The sequence below is a fragment of the Helicoverpa armigera genome, chromosome 26, assembly GCF_030705265.1.
Source record: "Helicoverpa armigera isolate CAAS_96S chromosome 26, ASM3070526v1, whole genome shotgun sequence".
NCBI classification, from domain to species: Eukaryota; Metazoa; Arthropoda; class Insecta; order Lepidoptera; family Noctuidae; genus Helicoverpa; species Helicoverpa armigera.
Window position 1 is genome coordinate 4,880,896 of NC_087145.1, and position 23,974 is coordinate 4,904,869.

The 23,974-nt window shown below is 39.2% G+C and overlaps 2 protein-coding genes across 3 annotated transcripts in view; one reads left to right on the top strand and one right to left on the bottom strand.

Moving 5' to 3' along the window:
- The window catches only part of LOC110372398 (fibulin-1), a 30,648-nt gene extending 17,713 nt beyond the window's left edge, over positions 1-12,935 (top strand). The window contains exons 4-24 of one of the 2 annotated variants that reach the window (XM_064041693.1): positions 11-148; positions 413-620; positions 909-1,073; positions 1,504-1,713; positions 2,022-2,171; positions 2,294-2,399; positions 2,494-2,555; positions 2,654-2,782; positions 3,065-3,221; positions 3,650-4,233; positions 4,594-4,776; positions 5,154-5,261; positions 5,608-5,733; positions 6,129-6,329; positions 7,203-7,354; positions 7,812-8,026; positions 8,424-8,575; positions 10,151-10,286; positions 10,845-10,965; positions 11,373-11,491; positions 11,901-12,935. In XM_064041693.1, coding sequence (XP_063897763.1) covers positions 11-148; positions 413-620; positions 909-1,073; positions 1,504-1,713; positions 2,022-2,171; positions 2,294-2,399; positions 2,494-2,555; positions 2,654-2,782; positions 3,065-3,221; positions 3,650-4,233; positions 4,594-4,776; positions 5,154-5,261; positions 5,608-5,733; positions 6,129-6,329; positions 7,203-7,354; positions 7,812-8,026; positions 8,424-8,575; positions 10,151-10,286; positions 10,845-10,965; positions 11,373-11,491; positions 11,901-12,063 — 3,585 coding nt within the window. In that variant the 3' untranslated portion in view covers positions 12,064-12,935. The remainder of the gene's footprint in view (positions 1-10; positions 149-412; positions 621-908; positions 1,074-1,503; positions 1,714-2,021; positions 2,172-2,293; positions 2,400-2,493; positions 2,556-2,653; positions 2,783-3,064; positions 3,222-3,649; positions 4,234-4,593; positions 4,777-5,153; positions 5,262-5,607; positions 5,734-6,128; positions 6,330-7,202; positions 7,355-7,811; positions 8,027-8,423; positions 8,576-10,150; positions 10,287-10,844; positions 10,966-11,372; positions 11,492-11,900) is intronic. The other variant, XM_064041694.1, reaches the window with a different exon arrangement.
- LOC110372408 (dual specificity protein phosphatase CDC14A) overlaps positions 12,924-23,974 on the bottom strand; it is a 168,351-nt gene continuing 157,300 nt past the window's right edge. Inside the window, exons 4-8 of the mRNA XM_064041695.1 lie at positions 20,562-20,771; positions 19,187-19,505; positions 18,582-18,720; positions 17,889-18,042; positions 12,924-17,398 (exon numbers count right to left, since the gene is read on the bottom strand). Of these exons, the coding sequence (XP_063897765.1) occupies positions 16,409-17,398; positions 17,889-18,042; positions 18,582-18,720; positions 19,187-19,505; positions 20,562-20,771 (1,812 nt within the window). The 3' untranslated portion in view covers positions 12,924-16,408. The remainder of the gene's footprint in view (positions 17,399-17,888; positions 18,043-18,581; positions 18,721-19,186; positions 19,506-20,561; positions 20,772-23,974) is intronic.

A 23,974-nucleotide genomic window follows, 5' to 3' on the forward strand; every position in this document is an offset into this window, starting at 1 on the left:
TTATTTCCAGACGTGTTGTGAGGAGTGTTCATTTGGAAGATGGACGGGAGAGTCTCAAGGCAAGGCGGCGTGTGGATCCGCACCGTCTCCCGAGGGTGTCAGTCCTTCTACTGCGCTGAGGAAGGGGGCCTTCCATGCCTGCTGTTTGGTAAATATCATTATTTTTAATTTTTCAAACAGTTCTAGAACAACTCTCGAAGTAGGCTAGTGGCCAAAAAGATGTCGAAGTTTGTCTTTCATTAATTTAATAATAAAATAAAGAAATTCATGGAGAAAATAAATTACTCACCAATAATAAACTCTAACTAAGTATTTGCACCGCACAAGCTAGCAACCTACTCAAATATGACACAGGCTCTAAGTGTGAATGAAACCTCACAAGAAAGTTATAATTGTTCTGTTAACGTTTTAGGAAGCAGCAGAAACTCCAGAAACGACTACAGAAAAGAAACCTGAGACTACGACAGAGAAGAAGGTAGAGACCACTACTGAGAAGAAAGTGGAGAAGAAGAAGTGTAACAAAGACTCTTGTGAACATGAGTGTAACGATGACGATGGAGTCATACGGTGTTCCTGTCGAGAAGGATTTAGACTTCAACCTGATAAGAAATCATGTAAAGGTATGGCTGATATAATTTTAGTACACCGTGATTCTGAAATAAAGTTATAGAAGCTTGATTTATAAATATCTATGCCATAACGAAATTGCAGCTACATATTTGCATATTCCACTACCAAACCATCTAATGACATCTCTTTTGCATAGCCTAAATAATTAAAAACTTGCCTTTACAGTACTTATCATTACTTTTATCTTCCATCTTCTGTTTTTTATCCATATGTATTCTTTTTATTTTCCATCTTCTGCTTCTTTTCTATATGTATGTATTTATTCATTACACACATAGATATAAATGAGTGTGCAGAAGCTACGGATGATTTGTGTACAGCGGAGGACACGGTGTGCCACAATACTCCCGGCGCCTTCAAGTGTGTCCCCATCAAGAAGAGGGATGTGGGCCTCAGCTGCCCTCCTGGCTTCAAGAGGAATATCATCAACCAGGTGTGCGATGGTGAGTAGAATACTAAGTATTTCATGATGTAGATCAGTGGCATACCTCCTCTGAATCTAGTTATACCAAATGGATGTAAGAATACCAATGCCAATATCAAACTTAGCTGGAATTATCATCCTTAGTCCAAATTAGTCAGCTGCTAATAAACATTACTATGGTACTCCCCTAGCATCCAAAAGAAGAAACACAATATACGTAAATGAAATCGTCTACATAAAACACACTTCATTGTTCTCAATATTTTTAGAAATATGAACATACCCTGAACTGCCCGTTTTCAATGTATTCTTCAGATAAATTCCCTCCAAAGATTGTCTGGAAGAAATCGCTGTTTAGCGATAAGACCGCCAATTGTACTGTTCTTTGTGTGTTGTTAATTTTCTTGGTGTGTAATAAAGAATAATCTATCTATCTATCATAATTCCAGATATCAACGAGTGCCAGCTGCCCCGACCACCTTGTCCAAAATACCTGTGCGAGAACACGATAGGCGGTTACAAGTGCGCCGGGAAGACGGGCAAGCCATTCACAGAGGCCTTACCTGGGGCTGTCACTGAGCCTACCGTCAGTTCCACTTCTCCTAAGAATGATATCTGCCCACCAGGCTTTAGGGCGGGACCTGATGATGAGTGCGTTGGTTAGTATGATGAAATACCTGCTTTTGCTTACTATGTACAGGGTACTTGTTAAACTTAAGGAGCAGTGTTCGTTTATTGCCTTTGAAAGACATAGAATCCATCTGTTATATCTTTTTCCCAATTCTGCTGATTTAAGAATGTGACTTCTCTTATGATCAAATTGATTTACAAGAGAGCTGTTCACTAATTTATTTTCATCACCGTGCTGTTATGATCTATGCAGCCAGTAACTCACTATTCATATGTCTTGTTATTATCAGTAAGCGTCTCTTGTTCAATATACTTAATTATATTTTTATTTTCTCAGATATCGATGAGTGTGGTGAAAGCCTAGACGACTGCCAGCATCTATCACAGCACTGCATCAACACACACGGGAGCTTCTTCTGTCAGGATCACGTGTCCAAGCGCTGCGCTCCTGGCTTTAAGGTCAACAGTGCCACTGGGATATGCGAAGGTATCCTCAATTTACTTACAGTCAATAAATAGAGTATCAGAATTTTACATAAACCAGTTTCCTTCCAATATTCTTGGAAGATTAGTTACCAAAGCTTGAGTATCCTGAATGATTTGTTACAGATATTGATGAATGTGAAGAGAGTTCAGAAGTATGCCAGCGAACTGAGGTGTGCATCAATCTACCCGGAGCTTATAACTGCAAGTCCAAAATTAGCACTTTACCCAAGTAAGTACCAGCTTTATATATTGCTTATCTTCACAAACAGCATACATAATATCGTTTTTTCTAAGTTAGATAACTTCATGATGGTATTTTCTAGGTTGGCTACTAAGACATGTCAAGAAGGAACAAGGGCTCGGCCAGGTGGATCAATATGCGAAGGTGAGTACGATTGATATCATACCTAATGGTAATATTCTTTATTGGAAGTAGTGGTAGTCTAAGGCATTGGGGTATGACGTGCTTCCTCTACATTTCAGATATCGACGAGTGCAGAGAGGGCACACATCTCTGTGACCAGTTCCAGAACTGTATCAACACGTTTGGAGGTCACGAATGTCGCTGCAAGAATGGGTTCGAGCTGGATTCCACTTCTGGGTCTTGTGTTGGTCAGTACATAAAAATAATCATAATGAGAACACAGATGCAGAATAATTGTTTGGATAAAATGAAATAATATGCAAACTTTTTAAAATGAATCTGCTTAAGAACAGAAGGCCAAGGTTTTAAAGAAATTCACTGGGCCATCTTTGACTCAGTGATGCTTAGACGAAAGTTGTTTAATATATTTATATGTCAAAAGACCTATATATCTAAGCTACAGTCCTTCATTTTCATCGGTGCATTATCCAATTTTTATGTTGATGACTTAATCAGAAACCTTCTTGCAGACATCGACGAATGTTCTTTGAAGCTGGACAACTGTGACAACGGGCAGCACTGTCTGAACCTGTTGGGTACCTTCACCTGCACCAGGAAGCCTGTTACCAGTAGTACCACATCCACCACCAACCCGCCTATGTATGAGTACGAGTATTATGACTCAGAGTAAGTATTGAGATAAAATCCTACTATATAATATTATAAACGCGAAAGTTTGTATGTATGGATGTATGGATGTTTGTTACTCTTTCACGCAAAAACTACTGAATGGATTTTAATGAAACTTTACAATAATATAGCTTATACATCAGAATAACACATAGGCTACAATTTGTAAACATATTGTTCGAAATACTAAACCTGCGCAGACGAAGTCGCGGGCACCAGCTAGTAGAAAATATTAATATATTGCCTCAGGATTTAGGAGGATCTAGTAATTTATATAGTATCGTTGGTGCATTTAACTTACAATATTATGTAAAAGCTGCAAAAAAATACATAACATGGAGGTGTCAATTGCAATGGACCGTATTGGGAGGTGGTGAAGTAAATGAAGAATATATTTTATTTAAGACTACAATGTTATTTTACAGCGAGGAGAACTCAACAACCGACAGCGGATACCCAGAAACAGTTCCAACAGTAGCAACAATCCCCACAACGTCTAGCACCACAACGACTACCACTACCACTCCCAAACCCACCACCACATCCACTACCACCACCACTACTACCACCACTCCCAAACCCACTACCACTTCTTCCACCACTACTGTCAGACCCAGGTACCCTCCCTACTATTACCCCAGAAGACCCACAACGAGTACCACAGTCAAACCAGTTACACCAAGAAGGCCTGAATACCCATACAATAGGAGACCAGATTATCGCAGACCAGAATACTATCCCAGCCCTGACAACCCTAGAAGACCAGGCTCAGATCCTCGTTACAGACCTGATGTGTACACAACTCCTGAACCCAGGCCACAGCCACCTCCGATTCCAGAACTACCGCCAAGACCTGAAACTCCAGTTAAGCCAACTCCTGAAACACCAGAAGACAGGAGAACGAATGAGATAGGTGGAGACAAACCTGATGAACCGGAGCCAGGGTTCGACATTAATGATCTGCATTGTTTGGATGGCTATGAGAAAGATGCTGAAGGGAACTGTGTTGGTAAGTTAATAAAAATAAAAAAACATATCTCAACTACCAGTTGTAAAAATAAGGAAGTACTGCTTGGCACCTATTCCCGATAAGCAAACGAATTTTATTAACCAGGTGAAGCAGCTTGGAGAATGACAAAATTATAAAAATAGACAGTCATAGAATACTGCACACATTTCAATTAGAAGTTAATCTGAGCTTTAAAGATCGTTTCCATGTCTTGAGTGTTGTAAGCATATCCAACCCCTGCAAAGGCCTATCTACTATACTAAATTATAAAGCTAAAGAGTTTGTTTGTTTAAACGCGCTAATCTCAGGGACTCCTAACAGAAGTTTGTTTAAAATAAAAATCTTTACGTTACCTTTCAGATATCGACGAGTGTACCTTCGGGCAGCACTCTTGTAAGAACACAGAGGTGTGCGTGAACAAGCCGGGCGGCTACATCTGCGAGTGCATGGCCGGCTTCCGCAGGGAGCCCGGCGGCTACTGCGTGGTGATCACCACTAGTACTAGTACCACTACCACTAGTACCACCACTGAGAGGACTGCCAGTGAGTTTATTCTTAACTTTACTCAAAAATAAATCCTGTACCTACTGCGGTGCGTTTACAAAGAAACACCTGACGTGCAAAAATTCCTGCACGTAGAACATTAGTCTGTAAGTTCAGTCCATAGAGTCTTTGATTCAGCCAAACGTGGCTTCCTTTATCCCAACACAACAAACCACTTCTACTTTTAAGAATTAGCTAGGACCACAGTTACAGCGACATTCTTTGCAATTTTAGAGTAACTTAGAACACTACGCTACTTAAACTTGTATTTATTGGAGAGATACATTCATCTTCGACGTCGCTTTGCAGTTTAATTTCTATCTAATTATGTACTCAAATAACAACTCCTTCTATTAATTAAGATAATTTCATTGCAGTAAGCTCTCCGGAATGGGGCTACACCCCCGCTAGGCCGGGGCGCAGGTATCCACCAGCACCCTGCGAGCTGGGCTACACCTACGACTCCAGTGAAGGCAGATGTGTTGGTAAGATCATTTTTATTATGACCAGGCAGAGTAATAAAAGGCTAAAAATGTGTTAAAAAATCATCGGAATTTGAGAGTGCCTTAGCTATCCCCCCGCTAAAAGGACTGACGATCTGTCCAAAGTCGCCGGGAAGCAGTGGATGCGGGTAGCTGAAGATTTAGCAAATTGGCGAACCTTGGGGGAGGCCTTTGTATAGCAGTGGACGTCTTTCGGCTGACATGACGATGCTATCAATAAATGATGAAAAAGCTTTTGGGGAGTGCTTTGAATTTTGATCCACTCAACATCAGTTAATGTGGCTACACAACTTGATGGATATTATTTTATTTTTATAATAATTTGCAGACATAGATGAATGCGCAACGAACAAAGCCACGTGTTCACCTCGCGAAGACTGTATCAACGTGGAAGGAGGATACCGCTGCGAGTGCGGCAGGAGATGCCGCGGGGAGGTTGACAGACCAACTTACTGTAAGTCAATTGAAAATTTTCGTGTGAAAAAGTGTTAGTCCGTCAATGTTGTTGGTGAATTCGGGCCTCACATTATGATGATCACATGTTGAGAATGTGACTATTAGCGACAATGAAAAGAAACAGAAAACTGGTAAAGTTCCTCTACCCTGATAAGAGGTCGTAAATAAATGTGTAATCACGGCTACTACAAATCAAATTTAAAAAAAAAATGACCAATCTCATCGGCCGGCACGTATATTTTCATCAGTAATCATGAGACCCTTGCACCAGTACAAATTCTACGAATCAGAGTACCTATATATTTTTACCACATGTGATCGATGAAAAAATTCTTAACTCATACCACATATGTAGAAAACATTCTTAACCCTTAACATATTTCCAATTCACAGCACCACCAGCATCATCTTCAACAGCCCGCACCCTATCCCCTGCCCCCACCTCGGGCCGCAACGTGATCACAGTGGGCGCGCAGTACGGGCAGCGCGGGCCCTACTCGCCGCGCCCCGCCTACACGCGCCTGCCCGACGCCGGCGCCATGGTGGCCTCCTGTCCCTGGGGGTACAAGCTTACGCCTGATAAGAGGTGCTACGGTGAGTGGGGAATTTTTATAGAACTTCAAGAACCTGGTCAACCATTATAGCACGTCCATTTTCTGCTTGGGTTGTTTCCATGAGCACTTTTAAACAAATAAGTCACTGGGAGGCAGTCGGAGGTGACCATAAAAAATCTACACATGTGCCAAACAAAATTAGGTCAGCTGAAATTAGATCAGGTAATTCATTCCTTAAGGCGCGGCTCCACCGCAGTACACGCTGTGCACGGACACGCGGCGCATTTTAGCTGCGTGTATTCATTTGTTTGACAACGTGGGTCTACGTTTCCACTGAAGTACACGAATATGACCCACGACTATGCATAGCGTGGCACGTTCCACAACGTGTATGACTGAAAACTGCTCTGCGATAACCGAGCTGTACATAGTCGTGGGTCTTATTCGTGTACTCCAGTTCAAACGTAGACCCACGTTGACAGCGTTGAGCTATGTAACCGCCTATTCGAGTAAGCCACACGTGTATCAATGACGTCAATTCATGCGTAGCCTCTCCGTGGGTTGCAGTGGACACAACCACATACATTTTCTTACAAAGCGAAGCTTAATACACGTGCGTAGCCTCTCCGTGCACCGCGGTGGAACCGCGCCTTTAGCCCTTTGAGTCGAAGATGCACGTGAGACAACAATTGATTTTTTATTGTTTTCGAATTAATGGCATTTTCAGCAGTTAAATCGTTTTGAATTGTCCTCTTTGCTACCTACATGTCTGCTTATAAAGTCATCTGTTGCTACTAAAGTCTTTAAAATTGTTGAGGTCTTTAAAACTAGAAAACATTATTATTTTCCGTTGTCTTACTTATTATTGCACATAAGTTATTTCAAACTATAATCATGTTCCTTCCCCACACAGATATCGACGAGTGTGCCCGCAACGTCTCTGAGTGCGGTCCTCAGCAGCGCTGCGAGAACTTCTACGGAGGCTACTCGTGCCAGTGCCCCGCCGGACACAGGCTCGTCGGCCAGAACCAGTGCGAGGACATCAATGAATGCATGCATGGCAACGTAAGTCTTATTCATAACTTCTGTAGAATGGTGGAGGGAAACTTCTCGAGGAAATCTAGACATGAAGTCTGAAATCATCAACTGCTTTAAGCTCTAAACTTACTCTGATGATCACATTATACTGTGGTTTTCGATCTACGAGGCTCTATGTAGACAACGGATGACATAATCTCTAAGTATCAGATTATCAAGCTGCTGTACAAAATGGCCTTCTGAGGTTTTCTAATTTATTCAAGTAAAAACAAATATAGAATCACCTCCAAGCTCCAATGTAAATAAATAACGTAAAAAGTGGTAAAAAATAATCAATAACCATTTATTCAAAGTTGGCTGCAAAACAGCACTTTTTGAACGTCAAACGTGGGTTCTGGGCTTTACATGTAAAGATATAGACTTATCTAAATGATTGACCAATCATTCATACACCCATAAAATGATCTCCATTTCCCATCCCCAGCCATGTGCCTACAACGCCGACTGTCTAAACACATACGGTTCCTACCGCTGTGCGTGCCGCGAGGGGTTCCGCAACGCCCCCTCAAACGACAAGGTGTGCGTGGACGTGGACGAGTGCTCCGAGACCCCCGGGGTCTGCAGCCAGGGCTGCTCCAACACCTGGGGCAGCTACCGGTGTTACTGTAAGAGGGGGTACCGACTGGATGAGGAGACGAAGTAAGTTGAACCTATACAAATGATGGATCTGCAAACATGATCAGTTTTGATCTGCTTCATTTGTATGCTTAATCCTTTGCGCTGAATTATATACTCGAGACTCAAATGATTTTCTATTGTTCTATGATTAGCGGCATACAAGCAGTTAAAACAAAAGTATTCATATTCTCAGAAGCCGCTGGATTTCTCTCCAAATTAAAAGGGTCGAGCCTTTAGACTGATTCTCCTTATAAAGATAATATTTAGAGTCGAAACAACTGACCATTATTGAAACCTTTTGCAACATTTGATTCAACGAGTTACTGCAATTCGTCTATTCATGTTTTGTGTTGACAGTTGAGGAGTAGAATCTATGTATTTGCCTGACAAACTTTCTGTACCTGCTTATTCCTCTCAGACAATGCGTGGACGTGAACGAATGCGAGGAGTACTCTTCAGTGAGGATCCGCGGCAAGCTGTGCGGCGGCGAGTGCATCAACGAGCCCGGCAGCTACCGCTGCTCCTGTCCTGCTGGCTACAGGCTCTCTGAGGATAGCAGGAGCTGCGTCGGTAAGGACCTAGGACCTACGAAAACATATAACCTTTATTGGCCATTGAGTAATAAAGAATCGGACTGTTCTTATCTCTGTCAAGGTTTTGGATTGGTTTCTCTCTAATTGTATTTTACCCTTTCTTTTGATTAGCATCAAGTATGTTAAGCACAGCTGGGTCCAATTTATCTATCCCAAAATCTAGGACCCAAATGTGGTACATTATAAATTCTACTAAGTTTTTTAACCCTTCCTTAACCCTTAAATTGGCAAATCAATTTATTACAAAAAATTACTTATTTTTTGTTATTTCCTGGTTTATTACGATGACAGATGACAGAAAAAAATCGAAAAAAAAATCTACCTATTACAGTTTTCGCGAAAATCTATGTACTCCGGGGAGTACGTTGCCAACTATAGTGGTTCTTCTGTTCGTACTACGTGGAGTACGTTGCCAAAATATGAATAAAACACATTTTAGTAAAATCTTCACTTTATTAATCATAATTCTTATCAAACTACATAATATGCATTTATTGCGTGTGAGATTAGCGGAAGCAATTTCTTTTGTTACTTTCTCCTACCATAAAACACAGGAGCACATTGCATTTCACGCAAAAAAACTTTAGTTCTTCTATCTTTGCAAAACCTACAGCGTGATTGCTTATCTGCTATTTCTGGAAAATGTCCGACAGCATTTTCTGACACTGTCCACCGGCCGTTCAGCTGTAGGTTTCTGAATTATTTTCTCCTTCACCTACCCAAATTCCACCATGTACCGGACCCCTTTCAAGAGCCGACGTCTTGAAAGGGGTCGGGTGCAAAGATATAAGCATATCTGCTAAATCAGGTCGTTTCAGGTTCAAGCACTGCTGAAAAAGAAAAAGAACATGCTGTATGACATACAATTCACAACACAACTGAAGTCATTTTACAGAAAAACCAAACAAACAAAGGCTAGTTTGCATTTCTAAGTAATAGGCAATGTACTCCGTGTATACCAAAGTTTATGTTGTGGACTTCACTACGTACTTGGCAACGGTATTCAGGGAGTACATACACAGTTATGAACTTATAAAATTGCGATTACATTATTTACACACAAAATTACGAATGATTGATATTATTTATAATGTTCCTATGCAATTTAAAGCCAAATAACCACAAGTCCCATCCAAAAAAATGTAGAAAAACACAAAAAACTTACCCGTGACCCGGATACACCAGACCGCTTCGAAGACATTTTGAATTTGACAGCTATTTTTCAATGGAACCACATTCAAATATTTTTTCTACCAAAATATACAATAATGACAAGCCAAAAAGAACAAAAAATTGTATTTTTTTAAAGATTGGTACTACATTCGATTTAAAAAAAGTTAATGTCTTTTGTGGAGTACACTGCCAATTTAAGGGATAATCATGTTAAGGCATGGGATGCCAAGAAATGAGGATCATGTTGTGCGGAAGATGATCAGCGAGAATGTATCCACATTATGATTAGGATATAGTGGCAGGGGATGACCATGACAAAAATCTTGTACTTTCCACTAAGGGAACCTGAATATCTGATGTGCCCATTTTCTCCCTCCAGACATAGACGAGTGCGAGACAGGCGAGGCTCGCTGCGCCCACAGCGCGGAGGCGGGCCACGTGTGCCAGAACACACGCGGCAGCTACCACTGTCACCACATCGACTGTCCTGCTGGATACCGGCTCGAGGATAAACAGTAAGTCTATAATATAGCTAGGTAAAATCCAACATGTTCTTGCTGAAGCCTTTTATGTACCAGGGCCGCGGTAAGTCTTTCGAACTATCCCGCAGTCCTGGAAGGCTTTGGCCCTGATGGGCCCCACTGGGGAGTAAGTCTATAGCTTAAATGGCAATCGGCAATCTATCATGCCTTCCTCTAGTACTACTTGCTGAGGGTTCATCATATGTTTTAAGCCCACTCATCAATCCATTGGTTTTAGCACTTCTATTAACCAGATCTTATTCGAGGAGCTAGATTTATGTTATTTGTGACACAGCCTAACACACTACTCAATTCATAAATCTACCAGCGAAGACCTATTTGTATTAGGTCTTCATAACTTGGCAAGACTGGAGTAGAAAATAATGTGAATAGGGACACAAACAACTTAACACGCGTTCGGGGACTACGATAAATAAATTAAATGTCATGTATGTATTACCTGTGACAAGACGCCTCACCATCATCATGTAAATCCTTACACCAAAACAAATTAATTAAGAATCCCAATAAAACTTGATGATTACCTTCCAGCCGCTGCGTCCGCGTGCAGCGCTCGTGCCAGGTGGGCGACTGGACGTGTCTGCAGCGGCCCAGTACCTACAGCTACAACTTCATCACCTTCGTAGCCAACATCTATCTGCCTTCAGGGAGTGTAAGTAGCTACTATTTTTTATTCGTAAAATTAGTGATTCTCAATTATGTTACGATTATGGTACCTACTTATACTTACTTACTATATGTATGTTATATAAGTGGGTAGGTACCTATATAGCAAATAGTCTTCGTCAAACGCTTTTGAATCTGATATTAAACTACGATTTGTTTGGATAGTACCTACTTAATCCTGCATCCCCATATGACCCGAATTAATATTTAATGGACAAAGAAAAAGAAAAGGTTCACAAGTTGCGTGTACCTTTGTCAACTTCAAGGTTTTGGACGTAGTTACTTTAATCTACTTCAAGAAATCAATTATTCAAATCATATTCCATGAAGTCAAAGGGACACTAAATTTTAATTACCTACTACTATCCCTATTTACTCATTTGTAACTTCCAGGTGGACTTGTTCACGATGCACGGGCCGGCGTGGCGGGAGTCCGTCGTGAGCTTCGAGATGAGAATGATATCTGTGGAAGCGTCGCCAGGAGTTAATCCTGCTGGCCTCAGTTGCTTTGAGTAAGTTTACAGACTTAAAATACTTGACCATGGTCATCTATCTAGCTTTTTAAGGTTTTTCTTTCCCATCTTTTCTTTAATGAACCAAAAAGCAGCACATGCCCAAGCTTTGGCAGAACTCAACCAAGTTTCTTTAAGTAATATGGCGTTCCCTATAATGAGAAACTAAAGACACTAAAATCCTGAAATCACAAACAATCTGAAGAATTATAGTTGAGTAAGATAAGTCGCTGCTCCGAAATCCTATTTAGGTAATAACGGGTAATAGAAGCTAGCCAGTAAGGCCAAAAGCGGCGTTCTCGGGCACTGAATTTAGTTGCAAGCCGCCACTGAGTCTGGCGACTAACTTCTAACTAATCAAGCAGAATCTAGCTTAATGACGAAAAAAAAAACCTCTTTCCATCCTCAGCATGCGGCCATCAGGCAACACCTGCGTGATCTCTCTCCTGTGCTCACTGCAAGGTCCTCAGGTCGTGGAGCTGGAGCTCACCATGTCGCTGTACCAGCACACCATGTTCGCAGGGTCGGCAGTCGCCAGGCTTGTCGTCATTGTGTCGCAGTATGAGTACTAGGGGATCAGGTTTTAGAGGTAGACGTAAGGAAAGATGACTGTTGTGGATAGTACAACCCTAGTTATTTATTTGATTTACACGACTTCAAGAGTCAATTACACAAATCAAAAAAGGGAGATTCCTTGCGAAAGGAACTTAAAAATTGTATTTATACAAAAAAAAAAACATAAAACTAAGTAACTATCTTCACAAAATCTTATATTAATAATGTGTAGATGCGTTGGTGGAAGAGGAAAAATATAATAAATAGACATCAAGTCGAAAATGAGTACGTTATTTATTTATGATCAGGTCAGATTGTTTAAACGAGTGTCTACTGCCCACCCACCACTAATCAAAGAAATAATTAAGTGGTTCGGACAAGAATTGTACTATCCCGACAAGCTCCCAAAGACACATCTAGGGCTAAAGACCATTTTCAATGACAACATAAACAGTAGTTTTACATACATAACATGAGTTTGAAAATTCTATGTAAAAATGCTAGTGAACAGTTGTTTAAAAACTAACGCTTATGTTGTCGGTGAACTTAGGCCTTTGACTATGGCGATTAGTGTTTACTTGCGTAAATATATCGCTTGTTTAGCAATGAAGACTTCTACTGCCTGTTTCTATCTTATTTTTTATCAAACTTTTAACATGGTTGCACGTACTTAGAGCATTTGTGCAACAACCATTACCTGTAATAAAATATTGTAAGTCATACTTTTTGTTACCTTTCTTGTTATACGTTATATGTAGTAACTACTTAATATTTATATATTGTCTGGTATTAAATACCTAATAATTAAGGAACTCCGCCTTGCTTATTTTGTACCCTTTTCTCTCTATTCTAGACAATGTAAATAAAACAACAAAAATAAATTGGAATATATCTTTTTAATTTTATTAAGCACAAGCATATTTCTGTACACCACGAAACGATGGTGATACCTCGGTTATATACAAATATATACCTATGGTAAGTGCACATTACATTAGTAACTGATTAGATCTCAAGATCACAACATAATTAATATTTTAAACTATATCTAGACAACAGATGCAAAACAATGACAATACAAATTCTGTATCTCTACAACGCTCTGGTCCCTTTTCCATCCACTCCTGCGCACCAACATATTATTGTTATAAAAATATCCTCAATAAAAATACAACTCTTACAAATTATTATATTTCGCATATTTGATTGTAAACTTGGACTAATAAACGCCTGTGTATTGTGATTGCAATTTATGAATAATATAGTAGAAAAATAAAAACAAAAAAATATTTAACAAAGCAATTGTCCTTAAAGTAATAGTTATTCTACATATACAAATATATACTTATTTATGCACCTATTAATCCAAGTTTAGTGTAATTGTGATTTAAAGTAAAGTGGAAAAACAGTCTTGCACCATTGCAGTTTTTAGCCACAAGGTCCAAAAATTAGGATATATTTATAGGTTAGGAAAAATAACTTTAGCAAAACTTTGAGAAATAGCCAAAGTCTCCACTAATAACACAAAGTTTTGGAGATGGAAACATCATAATATTATACTATGAAACATAGTAATATACGAACGGAAAAATAGAAGGAAAAATTTATCGAAGAACAAAAAACAAAAGTATTTTGGACCTTAGGGCACAAAAAAAAGAATTCGAATTATAAAAATTAATCAAAAATAAAATTCTAAATACATAGTAGTACAAAAACATTGCGATTATAACACTGCATTTTGGATAGAACTGTACAAATGATTGAAATGGAGATTTTTTGAAAATCATAATAATAATTTACATTTGAGCGCCTTTTTACCAATAGCTAAATTAAGTGCAAGGAAATAATTTTATTTAACCATTACCTTTTGAATCAAGATTCTGCAAAAGAAACTTTCTGATGTGGTTCTATCTTTGAGTTACCAGGGGATAAAATATCCTTACCTTAAAAAAAGCATTTAAGTTAAAAAGCGCCCAAATATCAAATCACAAAAAAAAAAACATATCTTATTTACAAAACTATAAACATTAGTGCAAGGTAAACAAACATCGATATATTGATATGTCAGTAAAATTATCGACAACAGATTACTAGAGAACAAATTACCTTCCTTAGCTGCCGCACCTCTAAAGCGTATCGTTATTATACTGTTCACTGTACTTACAATTCAATTTATGTATTTATTTTAATTCAAAGAAATGGCACAAAATCAATTTCAATAAAGAGTTGAAACAGAAAAGAAAGAAAATAGAATGACAACCAAAAACAACTCTTGTAAATTATTATAATTTATAGTATGTCTACAAATAATTATAATTGAATAAGGAATCAAACTGTAAGTACAGATTAATTAAATAATACTATTACGATAAATGGCATAGACAACAGTCTTCACAACATTCAACAGTAATGAATTTATAGTTATTTTTTTACATTTAGTGCCTACAAATACCATGTATATTATGTTATGTCCACACAACCTAACTAATACTATAGAAATTAAGATATTTGTGAACTCAAAATAATCTCTAAGGACTTTGATCTAAATAATGGGCAATGATTGCACCCGGGTGCTACAGGAGCTAAAGGCGCCACTAGTTTTTCTTGCTTAGAGATAGATACCTGACATTTCTGCAGAGAGTTTTGGGAGTGCTATCCTTTTGTAATTTTAACGTGAAAACTAGTCTAGTTTCGATTAACTTTTTTGACTTTGATTACTTGTATGGAGTTAATGTTAAAATTGGATCCTTAGCAAACAAAGCAACAGATAGGTTTTTATTATTTGTAGGCACCAAAATATTATTTCAGAAGCATAGAGTCGCCCGCGACAGGACGCGATACACAAGCGTGTACAAATTGATATGACACTGTAAATTCGTACAGTTTGGAACTTCAGATAGGCTTCAACATTTCTACAGTTGCGGTCAAAATATAATAAATACATTTTAAAGATTTCTCAAAACATAATACTGCGAAAAAAATAAAATACTTATAAAGTACAGTAACAGACAATAACAAGCATATAAGTAAATAAATCTATACACAAATAAATAAAAAAAACAATATTATAAATTTTGTGATATCTACCGTAACATTTACTAGAGCAAAGGTCGGGTGATAGAAGTTATATTTCCACCGCAACTGTTATATTTGTGACTAAACAATGCTACAATATAATAATTAGTTTCACCTAAAAACGTATAAACACTTAACACGTCTACAACTAACGTTAACATTATAATGTTAAGCTACCTTCACACAGCATTTGTGACAACTTTCAAACGTAACCGTCTTAAATTAATGCACACTAAGAAGTACTATACTGTATAAAATTATATACTATTGTATATATACTGTTATATTAGACTATTTCAATAAAAACTATCAAGTGTATACCTAAGACTCATCGCGGTATATGTAGTAAATATATCCAAGGCAATGTCAGGTCATATGTCAACTAGTTTATATAAAATACGCTTTATATTGCACAAACCAAGTCTCAGTGTACATCAAGCAATCACAAAAATAATAGCAGTTCATAAAATATCTGAGCATGGCGAATAAACATACTTACTATATACTATTATATAAAACTGATAATGATCACAAGACGACAACAAAATGTAACATATTCAACCGATTCATAAATCTAAACAACAAAACGCTCAATAAAAGCTAAAGAAAATGGCATTTTGTAATCACTTATTAATTTTAACTACAAAAATATTTCTCCTTACAACACTACCGATCAACTGATTGTCTGTATAGCAAGCTTATTATAAAATCTCTATTTCAAAGACATTCTACGTGAATGCACCGCATAACAGAGGCACGATATTCAAAGTATATATAGTCAACTATAATATATTCAACTGCTGATATTATATAATATGTATTTATATTGATGTATCTGTATATATTTGACTGAACACTTTCCGATGCTCTGTTCAGAGCGTATGTATCACTACGGACACAAAATGCCACAAAATATTGTAACGTAAGTATTTCAACAAATATAAAACATATAATGATCCATTCGGCAGGCAATCAATCGACCACTCGCTAACTTCACGTCAGTAGTAACTAATGAGATTACAGTAGGCTTTCCGCGGGGTCAAGTAGCGTTAACAACTATACATCAAAAACATTGATGAATTTGTTTAGACTAAGTGTCATTTATAGCAGATTTTAACTTGATATGAGTTCAATAATAAAAAAGTTCAGTCGATTGTTAAAAAAATGTTAGGAAGCATCTAAACAAATTCATCAAGAGTATAAACGACAACACCGTCGAGTGCTATGCACATCGTTACACTATACGTCTAGACACGAACACTACTAGCTGTCGGCCTTTCACAGAGATCATTTCTTCTTGACGGTCGAGCTACTGGCGCAACTACTCGACCGCGTCTGAACGCCGTCCTTCTTCAGCAAACTGACGCCAAACGCGGGGCATTTCTTCCTCAACGCTTTTATTTTATACAACTTATTTCCTTGGGAGTTGTTTGTCTCTTCAAAGTTATCGGGCGTGACGTCAGCTGTGATGACAGAGTTTGTGATGCAGTCCATAGGTTCTGGACTGTTAGATTTGTCCCTTTTCCGTCTGAATCTGAAGGGAGTTTCCAGAGAATCTGCAGAAATGTTTGTGACGTTTGTATCACTGGAAGACAGATCCTGAGTCGACTCAAGACTGCTTTTGGGCAAATTACTTTTAGGTACCTTCTTACGGGAGCTGGAGTTTGACCTGACTATCAATTTCTTGCGAGCTGTTAAATTCGAGTTAGTAGGTTTATTTTGGACGACTGATTTCAAGTTTGGCTCAGACGGGAGACGATTCTTGCCATTCAAATGGCAGTTTTCTGTCAGCGCCGATAAGGTTGAAGTTACGTTGTTTAGCGTTGTGACGACTGCGCTGTCATTGTTGGTGATTTTGTTGACGCTGACAGTTTTCCTGGTGAAGGTTTTGAGTGGGCTGGCGCCGTGCGTGTAGCCTAGGGCGGGGCGGGCGAGGTTGGCTCGCTGGCCGTGGAAGCTGCTCTTACCAGTGAAGGGTTTCACTCCTCCGGCAAGTTTGTTGGCTTGAGAATTGGCACTTCTAGTTGGGGGAAAGGTGGAAGTTTTGGACGCATAGTGAGATTTTAAGGTACTGTTGATGATTCGCGGCGGTTGTTTCAAGTTGGTGTTGTTTGCGTTCCGTATGTTGTTGGTTGGCATCATGTAGTTCATTTTTGGAGCGAATACTGTCTTAGTGGGCAGCATAGGAGTGGGGGTAGTCTTGTACTTGCCGATCACTGACGTCACGTTGTTCTCGGAGTCTGTCTCGTTCGCGTTTAACACGTTTGCGTTGTCCAACTGCAATTAGTTATTTTAATTATTATTTAGAGCAAGGTTATTTTCAAAATTACGGGGAAGACAAAGAAATAACTAATTGTTTTAGCTAGGTCCACCCCGGGAAAATTTGGTTATCTGTAGCGAATTTGTATGTGACACTCCGGCAGGTTACGCGCCTGTCAACTGAGCCTTTTGTCACGTGGGGTCGTCACCCACGCCATATGTTCGCATTTGTCAGTATATTAAAACATCAATATATGCCCATACATCGTGGGTATCACTCAGGAACTCTCGGTCGGATTTGAAAAATTCTTTCAGTGTTAGTTAGCGGTAAGCGGTTGTTACCTTGTTAGTGAGCTTGCTATAGTGTGCAATACAGGCTTGTTGTCCAGTGTCTTGGCGGGCGGGCAGCTGTAGATGACAGCATTCAAAAACCAAGAATCCGATTTGAGAAATTCTTTCAGTGTTAGATAGCTCGGCTACTGTTTACCTAGGTGTGGGATATAGTTACCTTGTTAGTGAGCTTGCTGGTGTGCAGCACCGGCTTGTTGTCGAGCGTCTCTGCGGGCGGCTCGCTGTAGATGCCGCGCGGGAACACTGGTAGAGTGGTGATGTTGTGTCGGCGACGGTACGACTCGCCTTCTGCATGCATGCGGGGCTGGACGCTGGGGGAGAGTTAATAATAATAGGTAAATACATATTACATATACTTTATAAGAGTACACCAATTTTATATGTCTGAAACTACTGAAAATAGTTTTAAGAACAGACATATAAATTGGGGGCGGGGGGGATTAATGGGGGAGTTGCTCTTATCGCTAAAAGCGATCTCTTCCAGAGGCACCTCAGGATGGATTGAGATGAGAAATTAAAGATTATGCAGCGATATTTAAGAAAATTCTCTAAATGAAAATTGGGTCAAAAGGAAGCCTGATGGCATGCTACGGCTTCCTGTTTATTTTGACAACCGACAAAGTGGTGAGTCCGTAGACGGGCGACTTTTCTATCAGGCAAGTTTCTCCATGTCTTTTAGAAAACCAGTTTAGGCACCAGTCCATCCATCTGGCATTTATTGATTTTTTATGGTCCTTGCACCAAAATGTCTTAACAATAAGTTACCCGAGTTTTTAGTTAAGTCTGCGTAGCTGACAGCCGACCACATACATATAAAAACTAGTCAAATATATCAGCAAATAACACTTACTTCTCAAGGAACCACTGCTGGTGCCCTATAACGGATCCAGGACGGCAGATACGCAGCCAGGCGATGGACTCCCGCGCAGTGAACGCGTGGTGCTTCATCAGATAGCACGCGATCAGGGTGCCCGTGCGGCCTAGACCCGCTGGGAAAAATAGAATATGGTTATAGTGGCAGATTTGGTTATTAAAATTTTAAATATTTACTCGTATGTATATTTATACCTATACGGAATGTCGTGAATAGTTTTAGGAAATAACTTTACGGCTGATTTATATCACTAGGTTCAGAGCTATACTTACAGTAATATTTTGTACGTTTATAATATAGTATATAGTGATTCTCATATGTATAACTTTTCGTTTGGGCATATACGCTCGACAATAAACATTTTTTACCGTAATCGTGGGACCGATTATTAGCTTCGTGGCATGTATCGCGTGGTGTAGCAAAAGCAAGCGTAAACGAACGATAAAATCAGCTAGTGTGAGAGAGCGCTTTTAGGATATATTTTCTTATTTTTACAGCTATCATTTAATTTGCTTATTACACTTGCAATATAACTTTGACCTTAACAATATAAACGTCAATACATCAGCCCCAAAACTCACCTTTACAATGCACAGCAACAGCACCTTTAGCCATCTCCGTGATCCTTATAAACCGGTTCACAATCAGATCGGACGGCACGGACCCATCCACAAAGAACAGCTCCCGATGTTCGAACCCATGAGCGGTGAACTGCCGCGCGTCGTACGACTTCTTGTTGAGTCGTACGATGGTCGTCACGTGGTGTTTGCGAAAGTAATCGTGGTAGTGCTCAGGACTGTGGAGGGGGTAGCCCCGGTCGAGACGGGAACGGTGGTGGGGGCCGGAGAAGGCGAGCATTTTACCCGGTATTATCCAGTTTAGGTCGCCGTTTTCCACTTTCTGCAAAGAGAGAATACATCTTGAGGAAACTTGGACTTGATTCACGCTCATCCCTTCTCTGTACAAGAAGGGACATGTTTTGGATGGCTGATGGATAATGGCTGATGACATTGCATCCGACGACTATCATAACGAGATATTTAAAGAGGTTTTATTTAATTTGCTTGTTAGTTATATTTGTTACACGGGTGGACAAATCTTGCAAGCTTTTTTGGAACCACTTCCTTTAGACTTGGGTCTGTAATTTTTGCATCGATATAGAAAATACATATGAAATATAAAAATATGCTGACACTGCTGCCAGGAGTGTCTTCTCATGGGGGAAACCTTTAAGAGGCTCATAGACGATACGGAACATATCTGGATAAAAGTCTTTACCTCCCAAAAAAGCAATGTTTCATTTGAACATGTCATGATTGTCATTGAACATTTACAAAATGGTTTTTTTTATTGGTAGTACACATAGCAATTTAACAGTACCTACGCCAATAAATATAATTTTTATTAGTCGTGTAGGATGTCCGAATTGTGTCGCGGATACGCTACCCACACTTTGCGTGAAAGGTCGACGACATTCTTGTAAACTATTCAATTATTTATTCCAAGGTTCATTGTAAGTGCAAAAAATGTTCTTTCAAACCTTAAGGTTTTTTAAAAATTGAGCAATAAGTACGGATGAGGGGAGGCTTATGGCATTGCGTTCGCTTTTGTGAAATTGTCTTTTGTATATTAAATAGAAATGAGAGAGTGCTTCAATAGGAGAGGATGAGGTTTTAGGTCTGGTCTTCAAAATGAAGCTTTTTTTTTGATGGTACAAATGAATTATCATTTGGATGGTAGACAAGTTTAAAATTACATATTTTCTTTCAATGTTCAAATAACGAAAGAGCTATAAAAAATCTTTAAACGACTAATATGAAGTCGCATACATCTTTCATTGAACCTGGCATGCTCGTAACTAAAGAGTATCCAAAACCACATGGTATTGGATTTCCGATTTCCTCCAAACCTCCTCCTCTTAGTTCGAAAAGAAGTATATTTCTTTCTTTGACTCACCTCATAAAACAAATACTGCTCAGCATCGAAGTTATCGAAGTCGAAGAACCTCGCATCATGGGCTACCTTCACGCCGTGCAACACGTCCAACAAGGATATATCGAAGAGTGGAGGACCACCGGAGGCGTCGCGGAAGTTCAGCAGGGACCAGTCGGAACCGTCTGTAAGCTGCTTGTAGACTGCTGCTGGACTTGTGTCTAGGTAAATTATCTGAAAGAGAAAGGCTGGTGTTTAGATAAAGGAACTTTTACGAATTTTATTCCGGTTATATTAATATTATTTACATTTAATGCCGATGTTTCGGATCCTTTACAGCATCCATGGTCGCGGGCAGACTATAGAAATCAATAGGAAAGTAGATGTTTGAGAAGAGGAATCCTGGTACTGTTATGTAGTAACTATTTAGATGTAGATGATCCCAAAAAAAATAGGATGATTTTTGGAAAAGAAACCTAGTTAGATAGAGTACGGTAAAGCTTGACATTGCCATTACAAAGGAAACTAAAATCTATTGTGAATCTCTTCTTTGAAAATTCCACTGAAATTGATCCTTTGAATTATCGCAGTTTTGCTGAGAAACTGATATTGTTTTACTTCCCAGAACTGATAACTGAACTACGAATTATTCTTTAAATCAAATGGAATACGGAAAAATAAATATTCAGAATACTCCAGACAGCCATCAAAAACTTGAATGGGTATCCCACCTGTAGTTTGCAAAAGTCCCCTTATGCCATCAAATCCAAGACACACATACATGTGTATGATTAATAGTTTAACTAATGACAAGCGAATCACGTCAGTTTTTGTAACATTACGAGAACTTCAATCATTTTTACGGCTGTGCTGTCATGTCAAGTCTGAAATTGCCAACCCGCATTGAGCAAGCGTGGTGATCAACGCTCAATCCTTTTCTGTTTAAGAGGAGGCCTGTGCCCAGCAGTGTGACGATAAAAAGGCTGATGTAAGTATGTTGATGTCCTCTTAGCCGATTATTATCGGCAACGGCGGCTGTTCTCATATAAGATCAGCCAAATGCGCAGGACATATTACAGTCCACAAGCATTTGCGCAGACACAAGTGCACTCACTATTCCTTCACTCTCATAGTCCGATGGGTGGGTAAACCGACACAACCGGAGAGAGATCAGGCTCAGGACCAACATTTCGACATTTATTTGCTCTCCGATGCACGGGTGAATCAATCACCAACTTCCAGGATCCGAGTTGCTTTGTTTAAGTTTCTAAAACCTACAAAGCGATTTCGGCCAACCCGGCAATCGAACCCGAGACCTCAGTCATAGACCACTAGACCTAACAGGCAGTGATGTATGTATGTATGTCATGTCCAATGGCAGAGAGAGGAAATAACCTTGGTGAAGTTTATGTAGACCGGGATAAGCTAACATGCTCACTCGTGTATGAATATGGAAGCATTCATGCGGCTAGCGTTCTTTGAGCATAGAAGGACAGGTGGTAAATACCTGCTGATTTTATATGTATAGGTGTTTGCATTGTTATCCGTAACAACATTGAGTAAACATAATACTTTTGTCTAATACATAATATAGAATGTAGTTAATTTAGTTCGGTCTGTCTAGTTTTGACGTTCATCCAAAAATGTCAGGTTTTCGTAAAGCAATTGCACCCATGCTAGCTACTTTAGGCAAGTCTGTTTTAGGCTTTGGATAAATACAAGCTTAAAGGTATATGACAGATTGTGCATCGAAAATATCGACAGTCCCACACCATTTTTCTTTCTGAGGCTTAGGATATAATTTGCACTAAATCCGCTATTCCTAGCCATAACTAAAGCATGCATAATACTATTCTCAAAACCAAATGTACCAACGCATTTGTACAGGATGAGGACTTAACTATACGCTGCGACAATTTACCTACTACACGAACCACTTCACCTGTACTTAATCCACAGACAGATGAACTAGATCCTCAACTAAATCCGGGCACAATCAACTAAATCCGTAACTCCGTGAGAATGGCCTCGGCGTATATCCCGGTGGTAATTTCCATCAGACATTATAACGTAGCTTGGTGGTAATTTTCAGCTACGGACTAAGGAAAGATGAGCGGAGATGCCACAAGGCAGGTAGGTCAGGCGCCTTCTTCTAGGTCAAATTCGTACGGTAAGCATGGTCAAAATGAACAGTTGCGAGTGAACTAAAGAGGCGTTTGGGTTCTTTCAGATACCTGTTAACGATTTTTGATATTACAAAATATGGTCAGGTCCAAAGAAGGCGTATAATAGCGACAACAGTAACGTTCTTCGTCCCCCGCTCACCCGCATTTCGGCGCGCTACTTTCATAGGCGATTTTCCGCAATGGCACCTCCGTTAGTCATTTTGTTCTCCATGTTTCTACCAGACATAGAGTATCATTGGATAATGGAGAACGCGTGGGAACTGACCATTTACCCCCGATTACTGATCAGGTTATATTTCCTAAGGATTACGAAGTATTTTTAACTTCGAGTACTTCGTTATGCAACGTGGGAGGAGGTATCAGTTGAAGGTTTGCGTCATTCTTGAAATATAATCCTGTAAGATTAGAAGGTCTGAAAAGTACCTAAGTCTATTTATAACCCGTTCTGCTAATAGAGAATATCATTAATAGAAAGGGGATCAATGTCTCCAAAATCCCTCGCTCCAAAAAAGTTACTCAAACAATTAGTCCCAGTTGCGCATGGATATCAAAGTTTTAATTTTTGATACAAAGATGAAAATACATGGAGAATAAAAATTTCCATAGGAAAGATTACAGTGACAATACCACGTGCTTATTACAGCTTATGTATAAACACGTGTATTTCTAACCAGACTACGTATTCAACAGAACCTTGACTTTCTAAGTCTTCCTGATACTGTGGGACGGATGTAGATATTTTCCGCGGATCGTGGTAATCGTATCGGAACTAACACACCGTATGATTTCATGTCTGACGATATAGCCTAGGGTTTAAATCATTCCACAAGAATGAACAGAAAAATACGTCTGTAGCAACATTTATTTAAATCGTCTGGGGTGCTGCAAAGTATGAAATAATTCGTAATTTTTCACGGAATTTAACTCGAAACGGATTTTCCTAATCGATGTTAAATGTCAAGGTAAGGTAAAAGTCAACATCCAAAACCTGATACTTAGTTCAACACTTCTTGGGTTTGTTTTAAATATTCAAGAGCTGTCTGAAGTAGAATGAGACCTAAAAATAGGGGTCTTAACACTTTGTGATATATACTTAAGTATTGACAAGGAACAATTTTTCAAAGGGCAATGTCAAATAAAGCAAACAAAACACTGAAGGAAGAATGGATGTTGATTGAGCGATAAGGCACGCATTAGACGGAGACCCATATCTAAAAAAGGACAATCCAAATAGATCGAAGATAAAAAAGA